Raw genomic sequence first — 21,192 nt, 5'->3', positions numbered from 1 at the left:
TACCAAACTGTATGTCAAGCCTGCACTGCTATAAAAAAATGCAGAGCTGCTTTTAATCTACGTTTAACCAAGGCCCCAGTCTAGTTCACTGCTAGGCCATGCAAAAGCTGATACTGCACAAAGAATAAATGGCGAGGGATGAAGCCCACACCTTTCAATTGTGGTGCAAGTTTATGCTGCCTTAAATGCTTGTGGAATTACTCTGCTAGAGCTCAATATCATCACTGGTTTTAAATTAATTAAGACCATGATGTTGCCAAGGTACATTCTCACCCACGCAGCTTGTGCTGACAACATTTTCCTCCTTCCCTTCTCTGTTCATATATTAAGAGCTGTTAGAGCTGATCCAATCTCCTCTGTATTTGAAGAAAAAACAATGCCAGCAGAAAAAGGGAGATGGAAGCATGCAGTTCGGACAGGGAGATGAGCCTCGTTGAAGCAGAAGCTTTGCCTCAATTCCAAAGACTGCAGTTCAATGCAGTTAGCTTCAACAGGCTGAAGAATTTTTCAGCAGGATCAGTCCCTGATCAGCCAACAACTGTGAACACAAAAAGGGGCAGCAGTACTAAACAGCCTGAAAGAGGAAGAAGACAGAACTGCTTTCCAGAGCATTGACAGTTTAAATTGTATCCCAGTGTTCACTGAAGTATACTTGTAGATTGTACACAATTGCTATTGTTAAACTGGAGCAGTTCTTCCAAGACGGATGTGGTAACTTCTCAAAAAACATTTATCAAAACATTCTTTTAACTTGACATTTACTTATCCCCAAACATACTAATATTTCCAATAAATTAGCTATTATAATAGAAAGATAAAACTTCTTTTTTGTAAACAATTCTTTCCTATACCCTCAAAATCAGACCAGAAACTTTTGCTGCTACAAGGTAAATAACAAAGCAGTTTTAGTTCCACAGTAGATGCACATAATGTCACATTAAAAGCTTCAGATGTAAACACATCACATTATCTTGATGGCTAAAATGAAACACTTGCTATGAGTTATTATCAATCAGTGAAGTGCAAGAGAGCCCTTCACAACACACATTACTGATCATGGCTTGCAAGAGGAGTTTAAGCAACAAAGACTAAGAACTCATCCCAATTCGTACAGACTGTAGTCTCCTAAAGGAGGAATAGAAGAATGAAAATCCAGAAGTGCAATCCAAAAAAACCATTTTCTGCTTATGAGCCATTATATTTCTTTCAGGAGACAAAAGCTATGCGTCTGCACATATCTAAGACTCTCACAGGTTGCACAGCTGCTTCGGTTTTAGAAATCCGTCTCCTTTCTAAGGTCATCTAGTAGACAATTTCCCTCTATCCCTATGGCCTATACGTAGAAGCAGTTTCTGACTGATTTCATGGAACATAGATGAATGTAATAGTAACACTTTTTATATAAAATCTGTTGGTTTATACTCTAAGCCAGGAAGAAAACCCAAACTCAGTACTTTGGCCAGAGGAATTCAAATTCACATGCAACAAAAGGATACTTCAACTTGCACAGTGATAGTGTTACTAATGGAGGACCTGTAGACGAAACACAAACTCTTATCTTTCCTGCTGAAGTCCTGCTGTTTTGCAGTAAGAAATTCAAGGTTCAGAGAAAATGGGGGGGGGCGGAGAAAGAACCTCTCATAGCTTTATTCCACTCCGTATCATCAGGTCCATTCCAGCAAGTAATGACTGACATAAAATTCCAAAGAACAAAGCTTTCAAAACTCCTGCATGAATGATATGTGCACTAGAATACATTATCCAGTGAGTTTTCCTACCTTACCACCTTCTAGCCCTACAAATCCTAACCCTCTGCTGCACAGTAACAGCACTTTGAAAAGACATGCATATTTTTCTCTCTGTGATATTTTCCACCTCAGTAATCTTATAAATTCTTGGTTAAGAACCATTTAAAAGTTGGCAGATAGAGTGGAATTCCCTTTCTAGAGTTTGAGTAACAGAATAAATCCTGTCCTTGAAAAAGTCCTTTTATCACTCGTGCATTACAGAAAATGGGGACACTAACACTTTATTCTCCTATGTACTGTTGCAGAAAATAGGAAAAACATCATTTGGAGAGGATCAGAAGGGAACAGAAATATCTCCCTGCTGCACACGTTCATGTTCAGACACTTTTCCACTTGCCAGTCTATATATTAATTTTTAATTGTATTCCTAATTCTATATGCAGTACCTGTGAGCTATGAGTACATAATATGGCATTCTTGATTCCACTTGGAGGACAGAACAATTAAAATGTAAATGTCACAGTATCTAGTTGTTAGCAGAAGAACTTTATTGAATCTTGTTAGTGTAGAAGACCTTTATTGAATCTTTCTCTTAATCTAAACCACTCTATAAATTTACAGTTTTGGAATAACTTAAAACACTTTCTTCAGTTCAGGAACAGGTTTTTTATGAATATTTATTAAGTATTTTATTACAATAAGCAAACCTTAGATTTAGTGAAAGCTGAGACAAATCTTCAGTATTTCAAGTACTTAATTTCTGCACTTTCACTGTGTGAAACCAGGAACTTTCATGAAAAACAACTTCATAAACCATTGTTTGCACAAGCAACATCAAAGAATTCTGGAACCTTTACCACCACTTTTGCAGTCAAATATGCATACTGGTAATCTGTTAAGACTCTATACCAACAATTTAACACTGTTTGCTTGCCCCAACAGCTATTATTGTTGTTTGAACTGGAGATGCTGAACACGTTTGCTGACAACTCTATGCTTTGTCATGCTGTTTAACACAAAGAATTATCATGTCTTAACTATAATTTCCTGCTGCGCTTTCAGCCCTTCAGTCAAATCCTGAGCCTTCCATGAGAACTTCATCAATGATGTCAATCTCTGACAGGTGAGTACTTAATAAACCTGAAGCTCCATCTAACCAGTTGTTGGAAAAAAGGGACAGACTTTTGCAAAGGGAGTGGCAGTGTGATGTGATATTCCTTACTCTACACTGATTTTTTTGCACGTTGACTGGAAATGATTCTGGTGGCTGCCTGTACTCACTTGGAGCTTTTGCAAAACATATCCCTTACACTATGAATCTCCCAGGACTGCCAACAGTTTCATGCTTCCTACCCAGTTATGAGTAGAGCCTGTGTAGTAGGTCAGAACATTGTAAACACAACCTCTAGCAGGGCCAAAGCGACAGACAGGGTCGGCAGACAGGCAAGAGAGAGGTTGCCAGAAGAGGTCAGGGAATCTCTTACGTTGGAGCCTTTCACAGCTTAGTTAGGAAAACCCATGATTTAACCGGTGTAGTCCTAGTGACAGGCCCACTTCAAATGGGAACCTGGGTTAGATGATCTACAGAGGTCCAGGCCAAAGAAAGCAATTCCATGATTCAATGAGTAACTCCAAAGGCAGCAGATTTACCTGTGATTTAACCTTCTGCTCATGTTTAGGAAAATGGAAATCCAGCCACAGAAGTTAATAATCTATAAATATTTAAAAGGAAACCTAAATTCTGAATAAATTCATAGCTAGTTAAGTTCACAAGTCACAGCTCCTTTTTAAAAATTAAATATATATTTCTCAATATTTAGTGAAACTGATGATTGTTCTAGACAAAATTAAGCGTCTTTTATACATTAAGGTGTAAACAAATATATGCAAATATCCATAACCTGACTTTTGCCCAGAGAAGAGGAAGCATCTTTTAAAAATTAATCCTTAGAGTTGAAATATTATAGTCTATTCCAGACATCTATAGAATAAAACCAAACAATCTTTAAGACAAAGGGTTTTTTTGGTTGTATTCATCTTGTGTTTTTCCAACTAAGGTGAAACATGCTTTAGTTTTACTAATAAGGAGAACGTTTTTCCAGTCATAATTTTTACTCTATTTAAAATTTGTTTAAAAATGGACTTGTTTGGGCTTTTAAGAGGATGCTCTTACAGATAACAAGACCAGAGAGACTGCTCCAGGAAGCCCACTTCAGCAAAACAAAGAGAAATAATGTGCTTCATAACTGCTGTCAGAAAAATACATAGATTTGAAAATCTGCTTGAGAACTCAAGACTTTGCTAACACCTTGAACAGTGTCCAAATAAAGAAAAATACAATTCAGGAGTTTAAGCACAGATGTATGCACATATTACCTCATCTGCTACATGCTCAACATCTGCATTCTGTACCAGTTGAAGCTTTTTTTATTCCTATATTCTGATAAAGGTAGACAAGTAAAATAATATAAAGCAATTTGAAAGGCCTTTATACTAACATTTTAGCACAAAACCCTCTAATGTGTTTGAAATTGTGACTTACTTAAAATGAACCCTGCTGGATCAGTCTGTCTTTGAACTATGAGTTGGAGAACTAATGTTTATTTCCAGTTTAGTATTCTCCTAGATGGTGTGGAAGCTTTTTACTATATTTCAAGACCATTTTAAAAACCATTGTATTTTTCAGATTTTTGCCATCCTATGTGACATTTACATCAAACTTCTACCACACTGTGCCAGTGTATGAAAATACTTGAGTAATGCTGCAGTACGACTTGACAGCATTTTGCTAAAAGTGAGGTAGTAAGCCTTGCACACAATTCCACAGGCTGGCACCAAAGCAATGGAGCATTTCGTAGTTGAAGCATCACAACTGCCACGGGCAGAGTTACCTTGTGATAATACTTCGGTAAATTCTGAAGGTAAGTTCAGCAACCAGGAAACTCCAGATAAGGTATTACTATAACTTGCACACCTTCCTGACATGCGTTATGCTCAGTTCTAACTTGCTACACTTCTCGGACTCGTTTAGGGCAGCTAATTAATATCACCTCTATGCTAGCAGCAAACGTACCACGCTGTTTTTCATCATGGCTCTAATAGTGAATCCGTCGCAGGCCTGCTGTTTGCTCTTCTTCTCCAGCTTCCGGGGGCACCTGACATCTGCGGGCTTGGAGGGGCCCGAGTCCGCATTCTCCACTACCATCTCCCCACCGGCGCACACGATGGACCAGAGGAGAAATACGGACTGGAAAACACAAGCGAACATCAGCGCCCCGTGCCCAGCGAGTTAGAAGAAGGTAGCAGCTGTAACTCCGCTCCCTCCAGGACCAGCGACACCCCCACACACGCTCCGCGTCCTTCCCCACCCTCCCCCGGACTCCTTCGGCCTCAACCCCGCTCGTCCCCCGCTACTTCGCCGTGTCCAACCCTCCATCACGACCTGCTGTCCTTGTGCCCCGGGGGCCTGTCCCCCTCCCGCCGCTGCGGCGCCTCCCTCGCGGGTCCGTTGTGCACGGGCCGTCGCCAGGCAACGCGTCAACAACCCGCAGCCGGAGCGCCACGGGCACCGCAGAGAGCCCCGCCGGCCCCGCCCAGCCCTGCCCATCCTCGGTGGGCCGAACTCGGGGGCTGCGGACGGCAATTAGCAAGAAAGTCATTAGCGGCAGTGAGGACCTGGAGGGGAGGGGGAGAGGCGACCACGTCAGCGGAGCGCGGGCGGGTGTGAGCCGGTGATGAACTACATTACCCAGAGGGCCCCGCGCGCGCCTCGGACGATACGCATGCGCGCTCCGCGCCGGCACGCCCCGCCCGCGGCCGCGCGACCCCTCCGGGCGGCTCCGCGGGAAGCGCTCGAGCGAGAGGGGCGCGGCCGGCACGTGCGCGCGGATGCGCGCTCCCCCCTCCCCACCCGCGCCCGCCATGATCGGTGAGTGAGCGCGCAGCGAGCGAGCCCGGATGCGGGTCCGCCCTTTCCTGCCCGCTCCTTCCTTTCTGCCGCCCCCGCTGCTTCTGCTATTAGTGATGGTGCTGTCGCCGCTGCCCTTGCGGCTCCGAGGGGCGGCGGCGGCGGCGGCGACGGGGGCCGGCTCGGCTTCCTCGGATCCCTCTCGGTCCACGCCGGCGTTCCGCGGTGCCTTGGCGGGCGGGCGCGCGGCCGCGGGGACGCGCCACTCTGTGTCTCGCGCGCGCTCGTTGCGGCGCGTGGCGCGCCCGGCGGGGACAGGCGCGGGAAAGGGGCCCCTCTCACCCCCGAGGGGCAGAGCGGGCCTGGCCGCGGCTTCTCGCTGACGGCATGTTTAAACTCCTTTGTATTTCTTCTCGGTGTATCGACTGTAAATACGTTTGGGCAAGGTTTGTGTGGTCTGCGAAATGTTTCGGTCTTGCCAGCGTATAAAGAACCGTGATGCTGGTCGGGCGTGGTGACTGCTGGCGGTGACCTGAAAAAGAAGCAATTTGTACCGATGGTGTTGGAAGTTTGACCCTTTGGTCCTTGAGCTGGTTCCTGTGCCCATGCGGTGCTGGCGTCACACGTGAATCCCCTGTTCCAGCAGTGGTTTTTCTGCTGTTCCTTGTAAGAGGAGTCTGTGCCTGGGGAGTTCACAAATGACACATTTCACTTCACTTTCACTTTCTCAATGAGAATTATTTAACCTAAGAACTATAAAATGTACGGATGCACGTGTATTTTAACAACTTGCTGTCAACAAACTCGCTGTTTCATCATCAGTGTAGGTGTCATAGTTGGGTAAGACCCGACCAAGTTGAAAACCATACATTTTGATCTAAAAATATTTACTGTTTTTAAATTGAACATCTCAAAAGTGACTGAGAATCCTATGGGTTCTTCAACTACATATTTTTTTTAATAAGCAGCGTATGAACATGAGTGTGTGGGAGATGTTCTTTTTCTGTCAGCTTTGTTAAAGCTAAAAAGAAAGTTAAAAGCAGTTACTTATGCTGTATTTTCAGTCTGTATGAATATTTATGCAAATGGTGTCTTCCTAGTTGTGGCATTTTGCTTGCTGAACTTTCTTGTCATTTAGGCTATTTCTTTTCCTAATGTAGAAGAGAATATTTTAAATTAAAGGCTTGGCTTAAGGGAAGCACAGGGGGTCAGGAATTCCACTGTCTTTTCATTTTGCAGTGTTGTTTACTGATGTGGTGTATTGCTGTAGTGTATAAAATACATGTGTTTACAGAACTGCTGTGTGTGTTTGCTTTTGTACGTTTCAAAAAAGTATGTTGAGTGCACCTGAGGGACAGCCCATGTGGTTACAGAGTGGATGCCTCTAGCCCTCACGCTGAAATCTAAATATTTACTTACTGCTCATGAATATGAATGTTATATGACTGAGGAACGATAATTTTATTTTCAGTGTGGCAGACGGAAGTGTTTGTGAATATTGATTATAAAATGTACATACTAATTAGTTGCAAATTTATAAACGGAGCTTTACATGAGTTGACCTGCCATGGTTTAACCCCATCAGGCAACCGAGTCCCATGCAGCTGCTCCCTCAATCCCTCCTTCCCTGCCGGTGGGATGGGGAGGAGAATTGGGGGAAAAAAGAAAGTAAAACTTGTGGGTTGAGGTAATAACAGTTCAGTAATTGAGCCGAAGTAAAATATAATAGTAATGCTGTTAATGCTAAATGCTAATGATGATGATAATTGTAATGAAAAGAAGAGACAGGAATAAAACCCAAGAAAAACATGGGATGCACATTAGTCACTCACCACCACTGACCAGTGCCCAGCCTATCCTGCAGGCCTGCTCCCACCATTTCATTCTCATGATGTTCTGTGGTGTGGAATATCCCTGTGGCCAGTTCAGGTCAGCTGTACTGGCCACACTCTGTCTGACTTCCTCACTGGCAGACCATGGAAAACTAAAAGTCTTTGATTTGAGGTAATCACTACTTCATCATCATGGCTGCGCTTCACGAATGAAGATTTGAGAAGGGCTCTCCCCACATGTCCTTCCAGCCTGCACACTGGATTTATAGGTGAGGCACAGTGTGCACAGAACTGGCCCCACCGTTTCAGTCCTGAGGTCCATCTGCCACAGCCGAGGGGGCCTGGACAGTGACAGTGAAGTCCTCAGGACTAGAACCTACATCAGGGTCAGCCCCCGGTATTCCCAGGAGGTCTCATCCAAGTACTAACCTGGGCTGACCCTGCTCAGCTTCTGAGATCTGACGGGATCGGGTGTCAGGGTGGCATTGAACTGCTTAACCGCTACTTAGCAATAACTATAACAGTGTGTTAGCAACATTATTATACTAAAATCAAAACACGGCATTGTACCAGCTTCTAAGAAGAATTAACTCTATCCCAGCCTAAATCAGATCAACACACTCCCCCCACCCCCCAAAAAATACAAGAATTGTCTTCTAAGTGTGTGATGTAGAGACTTGGTCCAGTTTCTTGCTTTCTGAAAAGACTCCTCTAGATGTTTATGAGCTGGGAATGACATGGCAAAATTGGGGTCAGGAGCAGAAAGGTGATATAACTTGTGTCATCTGTGCCCAATTTTTTTTCCTGTATATTTAAGAGAACTTTCCCAAGAAGCACATTGTGTATTTTCCAAAATATTTTACAGTATTATGGCTCTGGAAATTCCTTGTCCTCGTGAGGTAATGTTAAAATATAACTGTGCAACACATGATAACATGATAGTTAATTATTTTGATTGATTTTTAATTTTGCATTTCTTATTTTTTTCTTTTATTTTTCTCTTATGTTCTTTATTTCTCACAGATTTATCTAACCAGGTCCAATGGACTTGAACACATTCAGATTCCTAAAATGGTAATTTGAATCCAGATTGTGTTTCCTGGGTTGTCAAAATCTCCACTTACTTAGGGATGTGTGAGGTTTTGGGGTTTGCTGGTGGTAGGTTTTTTATGTTTATTTTATTTATTTATACTCTGTTTGCTTCCCATTGGATCAGCTGAAAAACCAGTGTTGGCACATGGGAAGTGACAACCTCCAATTGGATTGGCTGAGCTACCTCTTAGTCAACAGCCCTGGAAATAATGTTACCTTTTTGAACACCTCCTCTTGAGAAGAAAAAAAAATCAAAACTGATTGTGAAGAAAGATGATACTGGGGCAGCTTTGTGGAAATTTTCAGGAAATATTTCTCAAAGAGCAAAAAAACACAGGAGAAGACCCTAAACTGTTTTAAAAATGTAGAAGTTGGGCTCTATATAGCCAACATTGACAGGTCAGCATTTTTGTGGCGAATGGGAGATGAAGGTGGTAGTAGAGACAGGTTGCAAAAGGCTTTGACAGTGAAATGTGATTCATAGGGCTGTAATCAGGTTAAAGGGGAATGGGAGCCTGAGTGAAAGTTTCGGCTATCTGGATGACCCATCTCTTCTCTGTCTTGCAACTTTTTTCAGTGTGTTGGTAATCTACTTTCTGCATAAATATTTCTCCTTGTTATGAAAATAACCTTAAGGAAGTAAAATAAGGATAGACCCTTTCAGAGTTTCTGTGAATGTATTTAGACTAGAAAATAATGGTGCTAGTGTAGCAACCAAAGGAAAAGTATTCTGGGAATTTTCTGTTTAGACATTTTGATCTCATGGTGGAGTTTTGGGTTTCCTTCTTTTGTTGTCATCTTGGTGTTCTATTTCAGTGTATATAATGCTGTGTACAGTTCCACTGCAGTATGTACTTTTCATTGGAATAATAGCTCAAGCTGTGGCTCACTTACTTCATGAGCATGGATAATAATCTTTCCAATGTTTGGTTTCTTAAACAAAACCTAAACCTCAGAATATGAAAGGCTACTTGCATTTCATATACATGACCTGGTTTTCTCAGATTGTTTTGAGCCTTTTTCCCTCTGTTAGGGTGGTTGTATTGTACTGTGTGTACAGAATTGCATCAGGAAACATTGTGTGTTTTACTGGATTTATATTTTGTTGATCGTTTTCCTACAAAATGCTTTATTATGACTCTCAGCCAGGTTCTATAAAGTTAGTATCATTTGAAGCAGGTTATCTTCAAAAGACAATTGGGTTTTGTTAGATATACATGAGCATTCTGGATTTCTTTGTTTCCCTGAAGAGAGATGGGAAGACTTTTTCTTTTATTTCTTTTTGAAAGAAAAGTAGCAAGGGGGAGGAAAAGGGGGGGGTCCAGATTGTGCTTTTTTGGTATTTTTGGTTGATTTTTTGGGGTTTTTTATGGCTGCAAACCAAGACCTTTTGAAAACTATTTATCAGTGGCTAAGGGAGTTCTGATGAGTGTGCTGAGTTTTTCAGATATTGCCCTACAGACAGAGTGTCAATCTGGAAGTTTCTTAAAATTACTACCCTTGTATATTTACATGTAATGTGTAAATATCGTATGTATTGCCAAAACCTTTGGTCCAGTCTATATATCAGATGAGAATAAAGTTAAGGATTTCAAATTCCACTTTTTCCAGAAAAAAAATAGGAAAAGGCCTATGCTAATAAAATAAGAAAATTTAAAAAATATTTTAGAAAGCTTAAGAGTAAATACTACTACTTAAGAGTCCTTGCCAAAGTAATGTATGTGTGTTTTGTAGATACATTGAAAGCCGAAGACATTATTTGATTCTGTTGTGATAATGTAGCCTCAAAAGGTGGAGTAGATTTCTTAACTGGAACCACACATACCCTCATTTACTGAAATAAATTAATTGGACTGCCATACACTGTATCATGGAACTGTCAGGTTCGCAAATGGTCAGGCCACAGCAGCAAATAATACTGAGAATGGTGCAGGCTTTCCAAATCGTTATATTTAGGAGAAACCCAAGGGACAGTAAAACCATTAGTGGGAACTTGGTTACTTTTCCAGAGAGGTTTGTGTAAAAGAGATTAGTTAATTATTTTCAATCAATTTTATTATTTAATAATTTTTTTTAATACACTGTGTGTAATGATTATTGGGCTGAACATCAGCTTCTAACACAAAATGCAGCCAGTGATGTATGAAGTTTTCTATTAAAAAAAGAATAAAATGGTAATGTCAGAAATGTGCAGCTACATCTCCAGAATTCACAGAATGCCACTAGAAAGGTTGGTTTGGAGATAATTAGTTGTTAAGCTTTACTTATATAATTGTCAGTTATTTCACAGTACATGATTTTTCCCTTCTGAACTACAGTGTGGCTGTGGCATCTTGCAAATGTTTGTACTTTATGAGAACTTACATCATAATCATTAACTGACTAAATTTTAGTATAGTAAATTATGTTCTTTTAAATCTATATTTTTATAATTTTTCGGTTTCCAAATGTTGAACTTCAGTCCTCTCACAGTCCTTCTGTATTTTGATTTGTGCAAACGGAATGAAAAGATGGATAACCTTACAAAATAAGGATAAAAATCCATCAGATTTATCTAATGTAGAAAAATGCATCACTACCTTTTTGCCTGTTTTATTCCTGAGGCTGAGCAAGATGGAGAAAGAACTAATTCATAACTGTGTATCTTTTGAGGCAGACTGAAGCCTCCCTGATTGTACTAAACTGGCTTTTAAGCTGTAACTCTTGATTTCCATCACTTCCCTCAATCAGCATGCTCATGTCTACATTAGTATTGTTAAAGTTTGACCCAGGAAAAATAGTAGCACCAAAGGTTTTTTTGAGGTATATGAAAATAACTGTGAGATATTTGCCATGTTATTACAAAATTGCTGTTAAAATGACAAGAGACGAGTAATCATTTAAGTTCTCCAGCCATTAGTCAAATATTAAATTTCATGTCAGTTATCTTAAGGATACACATTAATGAAGAATTAATCATCGGGCTGACTTTTATATCATGCCCTTGGGCAATTTGTACAGTGGTAGCTGGTATTCGTGCTGGTAAACATGTATTTCTTCCTGAGGAAGGGAGTCTGATTAATGATTTCTCATGAATTCAGCCAAAAGATTGCAGTAAATAACTTGTCACAATTATGATGCATTAAGTACATGGTATCTTTATGTAGGATGTTTCAGTGATGTCTTTTTTTACAATGACTACATGCCTATAGTAGATAAGCCACAAAATCTTTTGCAATTCCTTCTAAATATATCATGATGCCTTCCAAAACAAGTGACATCGTAAATTATGTGCTTAAGAGAAATTAACTATGTGAACTATTTCATGGGGTTTTTTATTTCTAAGCAGTTGCATTATGTTTTTGCAGCAGAAGCTGGCTCTTGGACCTCAGAATTATTTGAGGCTGTCTGTGGAATTCAATACATCTGTTCATGCTAACAATCTCAGTGAAGGAAATTTTAAGACTCGAACTCTAAAACTATTTTAAAGTTTTCATTCTCTATGAAGACCTCTGAATTTATGATCATGTGTGCCATTATGTTCTTCTCCATTTACCTTTGGAGGAGGAAAAACAATGATCACACACACAGATATAAAAAGAAAGATGGGCCATTGCCCTTTAAACATCTCCAAAATAAATTATCTGGATACTGCATACAGTTTTTAATGCACACCTCTCATCTGTATTCCTGTTCTGATTGTTGAGGAAGACTGTTGACTTTCTATACTTGGCTAGTTTGAGCTAAGTTGAAATGCTGAAAGGAAGCTGGTTACCTTATGAACATTCTCAAGGAATGTCTTGGCATTCATGGGTTCCCTTTTTAATCCTTATTTTGGAAATCTGACCAATGAGATTGTGTGTTTATTTTCTGAATACATCAAAAGTTCTTTTGCTATGTATTATTTGTCCCCATAGCATAGATCTTTTGGTAAGAAAGCAACAGCATTTTTTGTGCTTTGTTTTATTCTATGTTTTCTGTTATTCTTTTGACCTTTTCTGATTTGGGGACACAGGTTCTTTGCCTCCGAGCTCTAAGCTTAGACCTCTTTGAGAGTGTAAGCAATCCTGATGTATATGAAAGAAAAGCATTTAGAAGTTGATTAATTGTTTAAGAACTTCAGAAGCTGATAAAGATGAATGAAGGTCCTAATTAAGGAAAAAGCTTGTCATTGCATGGCAGTTTAAAGGGCAGCAAGGTTATAATGTGTTAATGTTTAGGAAATGAAGGCACAGGTTTAGAGAGCAGCTGCCTTCAAAAGCTGTTGGTTGTGCTGAGTTTTTGTGAAGGTGGTGGGAACAATACATGTTACCACAAGAGCTGGACATCCTTATTTGCTTTAGGTTATCTTTTGAAAACTTATTCATGTGTTTATAGATGTCTGAAAGTGTTTTGTGTACTATCTAAGAGTAGTCTTATGCACTAAGCTTGCTTATGATGATACAGATGGGCACTGAAGCAAATTCATTTACATTTATGTATTGTTTGTGATATGTAAAGCCACAAACAAAAAAATCAACTTTGTCTTTTCAGAAGGAAAAATATGCTTGTTTTGTTCATCGATGTTGTGATAATCAATGTGAGTGTTTTGTTAAATGTGTAAAGCTCTTCAGTATTATAATGTAGTTCCACTACTTCCTTTTTTTTTCCTTTCCAATAACTTCCTAGTTTTCATGCTGCTGTTTTCTGTATCTTTTGTTTAGCATTTCTAAAAGTCTTATTCAGTGGTGAATTTTCCCTCTTAGTTCATTGACTTTTTTTTTCCTGGTAAATTTAGCCAATAGAACTGTCTTGTGTCAGATCTAATATATCAGATATAATAACTTTCAGTGTATAGAGGTAAGAGTAATGAACTTCGGAAGTGTAAGAATCACAAGAAACTGCGATAGCTGGGCTGTTCAAGCCTACTGTGTGAGCTGTTTCTCTAAGACGCCCTTTCCGTCAGTGCAAACATAAGGAACTGTTTTAATTTTGCATTCAGAATTCAAGGAACAGTGTTCAGCTGCTTTCTGTCATAATAATTTCCTATGTGTTTTTTCCTCTTTTCAATGTGTCAATCCAGTAAGTTTTGGGGTCTATGTTTTGATGTAATGGAAAAAAATTTTCCATTTTTCCATTGTCTTTGTTGGTGTTAAATTAAAGGACTGTGGATGTAAACAAAAGTGGTTCATATTGGACATCTTGTTACATCTCTGGCATATGATTTTCCTTTCAACTTTTTTTTTTTAATGGACTGAAACATTTTTGGTACATTTATGTTTGCATTTCCTTCCTTTTCTGATATAGTGTCCTCTATGGAATACTCTCAGTGGAAACATATGTTCAGAACTTCAAAGTAATTACACTATTACTAAAAGCTTCATAATCAGGTTAGTGCAACTAAATGTTGAAAAAATTTGATTTTCCTTTATCCAGTCATATCAATTTCATTCCAGTCTGCTTTCTGGGTGATTGAAGAAACATGTCAGGACAAAGTCAAAGACTGTGTAGAATTTCTAAGTCTGGTTTAGACCAGTTCTTGAAGAAGAAAAGGGAGCTCAGAGCAGTTTTTACTATGGGAGAGCAAGATTTTAAAGAGGAAGACAATATATATTGCCCATTTAACAGTGCATTCTTAGTGGTAGGTAACTCTACTTGGCAAACTGGATTGGGATAACTGAAGTATGAGCTTGTCTCTGTATGATAACTGACCCTATTTCTCAGAAGTAATGGGCTCAGTATGTGTTTAAGCTCCTTTATTTACAAAATACTGCTTGTATTACCTTTTTCTTTTCTTTAAGCGTGAAGTTGTTGTTGTGATGAAATGGATGTAGCTTATGTTGAAAAAGCTGTTTCCTGCCAGGAACAGTTTTCAGGGTCTACAGTCAAAGATGTTGATGCAACAAGAAAAAAAAAAACAAACCAAAAAACAACCAGGAAAGCAAGTCTTTCATTTTGCCCTAGCACAGTTAGGGCACAGGAATTCAAAAATTCTTAGTCAGTTGTACCAAAATGTGACAAAACCAGGGACCATAGAACTATACCTCATCTACCTTCTTTGTCTTTTGTAGCTCCTCTGGAAAATACGGGGTCTTTTAAGAACAGGAGATGTCATCTTAATGGTCCAGAACAAAAAGGCCATGTCTGTTATGGTCTCACCAGACCCTGGTGTATTAGTCGGTTAACATGCTACGTACTTTTTAATTCAAGCTGTATGAAGCTACAGGCTGACCTTCAAGTTGGGTGTTTTTGACTTACTCAGTTTACATAATTTTAAGATATTTTATTCATACTAACTCTGCTACTGTTAAAGATTTGGCTTTAGCCTGATGTGTGCCTTATGTAAGTCGTTGGAGTTCTGAGGCAGATAAATTCTAAAATTGGTTAATGATTATTGTTTTGAATTGTAAAACTTTTGGTTGATTTTTTTTCATGGTCTACTTTTCATTCTGCTTGCCTTCCTTATACACAATAAAATAGCAGATGAAGCTGAAAAGTTTCTTTTACAGTACTTCTAACAATTTCCATTAGAATTATCTTGTTGGAAGCAAATATCCCGTCTGGTTTACTTTTCAGCACAGCAAAACTGTAGTGAGCTGTGTGGCAGAGCCTGGCTGAGTTCCACACAATGAGGCTCTTGGCCCTAAGCAAGATGAGCACAATCTGTTTCCCATATTTCTAATAAAGGAAAAGGAGACTTTCTTCATTTGCTTCTTTGTTGCATTATGTTTACATTTTATGCCTCCCTTTCTTAGAATAGCTGCTTTCCTGCTGTTCTTTGTTCTTTCTTTTTCAGTACAGGTAAAATGAAAACACATTACAGCCTTATAAAAGTACCGAGTGCTGCTCTGAAATGACACGAAAACTCAAAATTTTCAAGTCTGTGTGGTGCTTTGGTCACATCAATCTCATAAAATGCCTGAAGCATAGGAGAGCCACTTCTGGAGCCATTTCTGTTGCCTTGTTTGTTCAGCAAATAAATACATGACTTCAGTAACACGTACTAAAATCAGTCGGAGTCTCAGAGTTGATCCCAGCAGCACTCTGAAAGTTTACCTGTGCTGCCTGAATTCAGCCGCCTTCGTCAGTCAGTAACTTTATTCTCCCCTTTGTACCTGAGAGTTATTGAGAGTCATATATACTTAACACAAGCTGATTTTCCTTTGGTGGGTGTGTGGCTCTGCTTAGGTGTTATAAAGTTGCACCTCTGCATTAATGTCTGAATTAAATTTATCTTTTATTACTGATCTGAAGATAAAGTCATTTCATATTTAAAAATGAAACATCAGATACTTTAAAATTGTATTTAAAATCATACAGTTAATTTAACATCCTATCACAAAAGTGAACTCCGGCTATATGTTAACATACTTACCCTTTTGCAGAGATTTTGGGTTCTTGGCTAATATCCTGACTAAAGGACATGAAACTTGCATTAAAAAGAGCAGACTGTTTTGTGACACTGGCTTCACAAAATCATGTCATGTACACATTTAGGATTTGGGGTTTTTTCCCTCAGTTTTGTAGAGTTTTACATTCAAAATGCCAAGTAGCACTCAAATGCTACTAATAATTCTTGTCCATCGTATTACTCGTATTTGGTGACAGACTTAAAAAGTTTCTCATGATGCACTGCACTTCTGGAAACTTGGGATTTCCCTGCTTTCATCTGACAGTGACAATAGTTCCAACATATATTTTCCATTCCTGATTTTTCAACATTAGGAAATCAGCATTTCTTTTTAATGTAAATAAAATTGAAAAAATAAGCATTCTCTGTTGGGTAATTGTCAAACTATTGCTATACTTCTGGTAGGAACCTAAGATGTCATTGTGTATCACTGTGCAGTGTGTATTCAGTATCTATTTCTGTTTCATTTCAAATGTGTTATTTTAGAACTGTTCATATAATCAGGTTCCTGAACTAAGAGAGTACACAGCAAACTAAACCAATTAAGGATGCACCTGCCACATGTGAAAAATCAGATAGTTGATTTCATGGGAATACACACCTTTTGAAATCTTATTCCACTTCTAGACATGAATGTGAATAGGCAGCCCTTTGAGGACAATGGGCTGTGCACATGGAGAGAATTTTGAGTTATTTTGCCACTTGTGCAAAGGGGGGGTTAAGATAAAAGTAATCAAGAAATGTTTGATTCCTTTGTTCATTTTATCTACATGAAACCGTTGTGCATATCTACTTGCTGCGTATTGTTACTAGAGAATTAGACTTCATTAACAGTGGTGTTACAGTCAAATAAGAAAATGCTGATTTCTTCAGAAGGAAAGTTTGGGTCTCTTTTATTACTTCCCAGCTGGATTTAGTTGTAAACTACCTTAGAAGAAACAAGTGACTTTTGAGAAGACTTCTCAGCTGTTTTAGCCATATGGCAGTAACAAAATTCTGTTTATCCTTGGGATTTATATCAGGGAACACAACCTTGCTGGGCTGATACATTACTGAACAGGGAGTGAATAAGAAACACCAGGAAATAGTATTTGTGTAGATGATACAGAATCAGTACCAAAAGTCTGACCTCCTTTGTTTTCTCCAACAATCAGAACTCATTCATCTGAAGTCTGTCTTTAAAAGTACGTAGATAATGTGTCTGTGGAGTGATAATACAGACAGTAAAGACACTCTTCTTTCTTCTTGTATGTGGAAAGCTTAGCAGTAAACCACTTAGTCCCATGTACCTCTGAGGCCTTGCCCTTTTCAGCTTTTGTCTGTGCTGGACACTGACTGCAAGTTAAAGCAAGCCACTCACTAAGTTGTCTTGTAGTACCAAAATGTGTGTGTGGGGGGGGGGCAAGGCAGTTAAAACACTAATAGTGTTTTCTCTTGTTACCTCAAAGAATCAAAGATGAATTCTGAATTTTCATACAACTAGAAGGGTTTTGTGCATTGGTCACTATTTTACTCAGAGAGTAGACTAAGCTTTTGAAGTGAACTTGCATTCTTTCTACACCAGAATTAATTAACTCTGTAAGGATAAAGCCAATTTATCCGTTTACTGACGTGTCAAAGCTAATTTTGCTCCATTGAGTAAATTACAAAAATGTAGTTTGAGTGTCTAGTCTCTACCTTAAATGTGCTTATACTGACTACCATTTTTTTCTGAATCTGTCCATGTAGTTTTTCATGTGCATTGAAATCCAAGTATAGTAGTAATACATGACATAATTCTGTAAGAGCCATCTATTCTGTGGCCATGAAGAATGAAGTCTTGTGCTCTTTATTTATGTATAGTAATTAGTGTCAGTAATTACTGCTTTATTAGTAGGTATTTTTGGTATAGTAAAAAGTGTTCCAATTCCAAATCATGATATTTTTGCATCATAGATATGTCTAATGGGATATGCTTTATTTAATCCTTAAAATACTCTTGCTAAAAGGATGTGTTTCAGATTAATTAAGAGCATCAATAACTCTTGTGCAGTATAGTTTAATGTGTTGAAGCTTGACACTTCAATCTGCAGGTAAACCAAATTTCAGTAGATAGGTGAAATTTTGTTGTTTTTACTGATCTATTAAGTTAATATCAGCTTTTAGAAAGGGATGTAGAATGATGGATTTAGTCTGAAAATTGAAAGGATTTAAATTCTTTAGAGTTTTCTGTGTCCCTGAGTTCATGGTAGGTGGCTTTTCATTTTCATGGTAACAATGTTTATCTGACTTTTCCTGTTAAGTTGTTTCAATAAGAATGATGCCCTAAGAGTGATGCCCCTGTAGTGAACTAAGGAAGGTGCCATGAATTATTAATAACAAGCTGAGTTTAATGTGGTTTTATATCCCCTGAAGGAGTTGGAATAGTGTACTCGGTAAAACCATTCAGTTCACCTGATCTTGACAATTTGGAAGCATCAAAAACATACTCCTACTTGTTGACACTAACGGGGGGAAAGGGTGACTTGGGAATGCATCAATATTTAGCCACCTTGTAGGATTTGAAAAGGATAATGGTGAGCAGTGTTCCATAAATAACTGTGTCTCATCTTTGTGCCCAAATGCAGTTGGCTAGCACTTTTCTGTGAAATTAACATTTATGGGTTCACTTTGATTGCACTGAAAAAGAAAATGACAAATTTGTGATATTGCATCTATTGTTTATGTGGATAATATGCTACAAGTTAAAAATATTCTCTATAGCAATATAGTGGGAAACAAAAAGCTTCAATTATTTTTAAAAAGTAATATTGCCTTTACACTAGATCAACCCAGCTAAAATTTTAAGAGCATTAAGAATTCCAGAACTTGCAAAACATATGGCATTTGTTGCTGATGTTTTAAAGACCTAATAATGAATATTTGTCTCTAGAATATTACCTCTGAAATGAGTATTTAAAATGAGATCTTTATTAATATTTGGCATTATGTCAGTATTTCCCAATTATTTTTATTTACTTGTCACCTAATTGTTTACCTTAAAAGCATAATGATCTTTAATACCCAACCTAAATTTGACTTTTTTGCCACTGGTCATCAAACCATATAGTTAAACAGTTTGTGTGTTCATGACTATCTGTGTTTTAGCATATGCAGCCTTACCTGCAGTAGAGTTTGTGCTGGGCAGTAAAGATCTTAGCAGTGCAAGTGTGTACAAATTCTATTTAGCCTTCTCCTAAGAAGCAGAATGTTTCACTTTATGTGTGGTAGTTAATTTTACTTGCAATAGCTTTTGACTGTGAACTATCATTCTTACAGTTACACTGTGAATCAAACCATAATTTTACTGCAGCAGGCCTTTTCTTAAACTACTTAAATTTTGATAATATGAAGTAGTTTATACCTCTGTTAGAAACAGGTACATTTCTTACAGTGGGCAGTTCTTTCATGAGCTTTGCTGATTCTGTTTTTACAGTATATTACAGCTTCTGGTTCTCAAAAGCTCTGTTAATTTTCTGTTAAGTCCACTTTACACTTCCATTTACAAACATGCTGAAACTTCTAACACGCAAATCAACAGTAGTTGAAACAGAGCAAAAGTACTCATTACAAAAACAGAAAAAGTTGCCCTATATTAGTGGGTCACCTCAGTGTTTCCCTCTTGGGCACTTATTAGGATTTTCTTTTTGCTGTACTAAAATTTTCTTTCAGTAAAGTGATATATGAACTATTTCTGTACAACTCCACTTTTGTATTCTTAACATGTACATTTCTTCTTTTTAAAAGTTGCTGTGTGGCTTCATTTGAATTTGTTTTTAGGTTATGTAAATTCCCAGTTGTAGCACAAAGTGTGTTACTTAAGCTTCAGGTTTATAGATTCTTTTGATATTGAGTGTAAGATTTCAGTTAGAACATTAAAAGTTTGTTTGGAGATCAGTGTGGTTGGTACGCTGCAATACAGTAGTTTTGAGCTGGCACACATTCATCTCTGCTGCCCAAATTCTAAAGAGGCAGGGAGCTTCTGGCCAAAAAAGAGGAGTGCAGAGATGGTCAGTAATGGCTCAACTGTCCCATGTATGTGTTCAGAGACTAACTTTAAAAGTATTTCCCTGAGATGATTGCAAGACAGATGGAATTGTCCAGCCAGAGAACCTGTTGGATTGTGAATTTTGTTTTCTTCTTCCATAACTATTATTTTAGGTATAGGTCTTCATTTTGTCATGGCTCTTTTTATTATCTTAATTTATATAATTAAAGTATTATATGGTTTCTTATGTGTTCAGAATGGCAGATTTGTGTTGTGCTTTTCATAGTCAACGGATTTCAGAGCAGCACTAAAATTAAATATGTATGAATGTTTCTGTATGCCAGCAGACTGAAAAGTAACTTAGAATCATTAAATTGTGCTCTTTCAAATCCAGCTTTTGCATAAGTAAGTATGGATGATAAGCAAGTAAGAGAAGAGAAAACTTTCTTTTAAATTTGGATATATTAATATTTGTTTATTCTACTATAATTCTAAGATATACTTCAGAATCAGTTTTATTTTTTTCTTTGTTTTTTCTCATTACAATAGCAAGTAGATGTTGGGTGTTCTGTCTTTTAAGATTGTAGAATAAATTCTGGTATTTCAGGTTTTAGAAGTATTGTAGTAAATTAACTGTTTGGTAGTACTTAACTGTGAGATGATGCCCTTAATCTGCTTTTAGTCTACTTTGCTAAATCTTCTGTCTGAATGAAATTATTCAACATTTATGCTGTTTCCAGAATATGTGATTCTTTCAGAAACCTTTTCTATTTATATTAGGATAAAATTTTTTATAATTTTGCTAATAATGCATAAATCTGCTTTTAACATTACACATTTATGAATATAGACTGAATATTATTACAGCATCATGATCAAGCATTTCAAAAGTAAAGAAATAACTAGCATTAAGGTCTTCTATGTGCTATACATTTTGATGTTATATTTAATTTTTTACTTGGGTAGTAGATATAGTGGGCTAGTTAATGCATCAAAAGCATGATATTTGTTTTATGTGCTCATCACTAAGCGTGAAACGTTGCCAGAGCTGGTAAAGTAAATAAGCTCAGCGATGCTGCTCCATGTCAGCTCATGTCAGGGGGCTGTGCCCGAATGGACTCGCACTCAGTTGGGTGAATGCCTGTGTGTTTCTGCAGAACTTCTGTCTCATTCAGTACACACTCATTGAGTCAAGGTAATTTCTCCTTCCTCAGTACCTCAGACTGTGCCTCGCATGT

At 38.2% G+C, this 21,192-nt stretch overlaps 2 protein-coding genes across 5 annotated transcripts in view; one reads left to right on the top strand and one right to left on the bottom strand.

Moving 5' to 3' along the window:
• The window catches only part of PACRG (parkin coregulated), a 228,692-nt gene extending 223,238 nt beyond the window's left edge, over positions 1-5,454 (bottom strand). For 2 of the 3 annotated variants that reach the window (XM_071549420.1, XM_071549421.1), the window contains exons 1-2: positions 5,191-5,409; positions 4,822-4,995 (exon numbers count right to left, since the gene is read on the bottom strand). In XM_071549420.1, the coding sequence (XP_071405521.1) occupies positions 4,822-4,995; positions 5,191-5,355 (339 nt within the window). In that variant the 5' untranslated portion in view covers positions 5,356-5,409. The other variant, XM_071549422.1, reaches the window with a different exon arrangement.
• A 75-nt stretch (positions 5,455-5,529) lies between these two features.
• Positions 5,530-21,192, top strand: part of PRKN (parkin RBR E3 ubiquitin protein ligase) — a 721,348-nt gene continuing 705,685 nt past the window's right edge. For both annotated transcript variants that reach the window (XM_071549419.1, XM_071549418.1), the window contains exon 1: positions 5,530-5,676. In XM_071549419.1, the coding sequence (XP_071405520.1) occupies positions 5,637-5,676 (40 nt within the window). In that variant the 5' untranslated portion in view covers positions 5,530-5,636. The remainder of the gene's footprint in view (positions 5,677-21,192) is intronic.

Source organism: Pithys albifrons, chromosome 2 (genome assembly GCF_047495875.1).
Source record: "Pithys albifrons albifrons isolate INPA30051 chromosome 2, PitAlb_v1, whole genome shotgun sequence".
NCBI classification, from domain to species: Eukaryota; Metazoa; Chordata; class Aves; order Passeriformes; family Thamnophilidae; genus Pithys; species Pithys albifrons.
The sequence above is the reverse complement of the archived record's forward strand: the minus strand, read 5'-3'. Positions and strand labels throughout refer to the sequence as shown.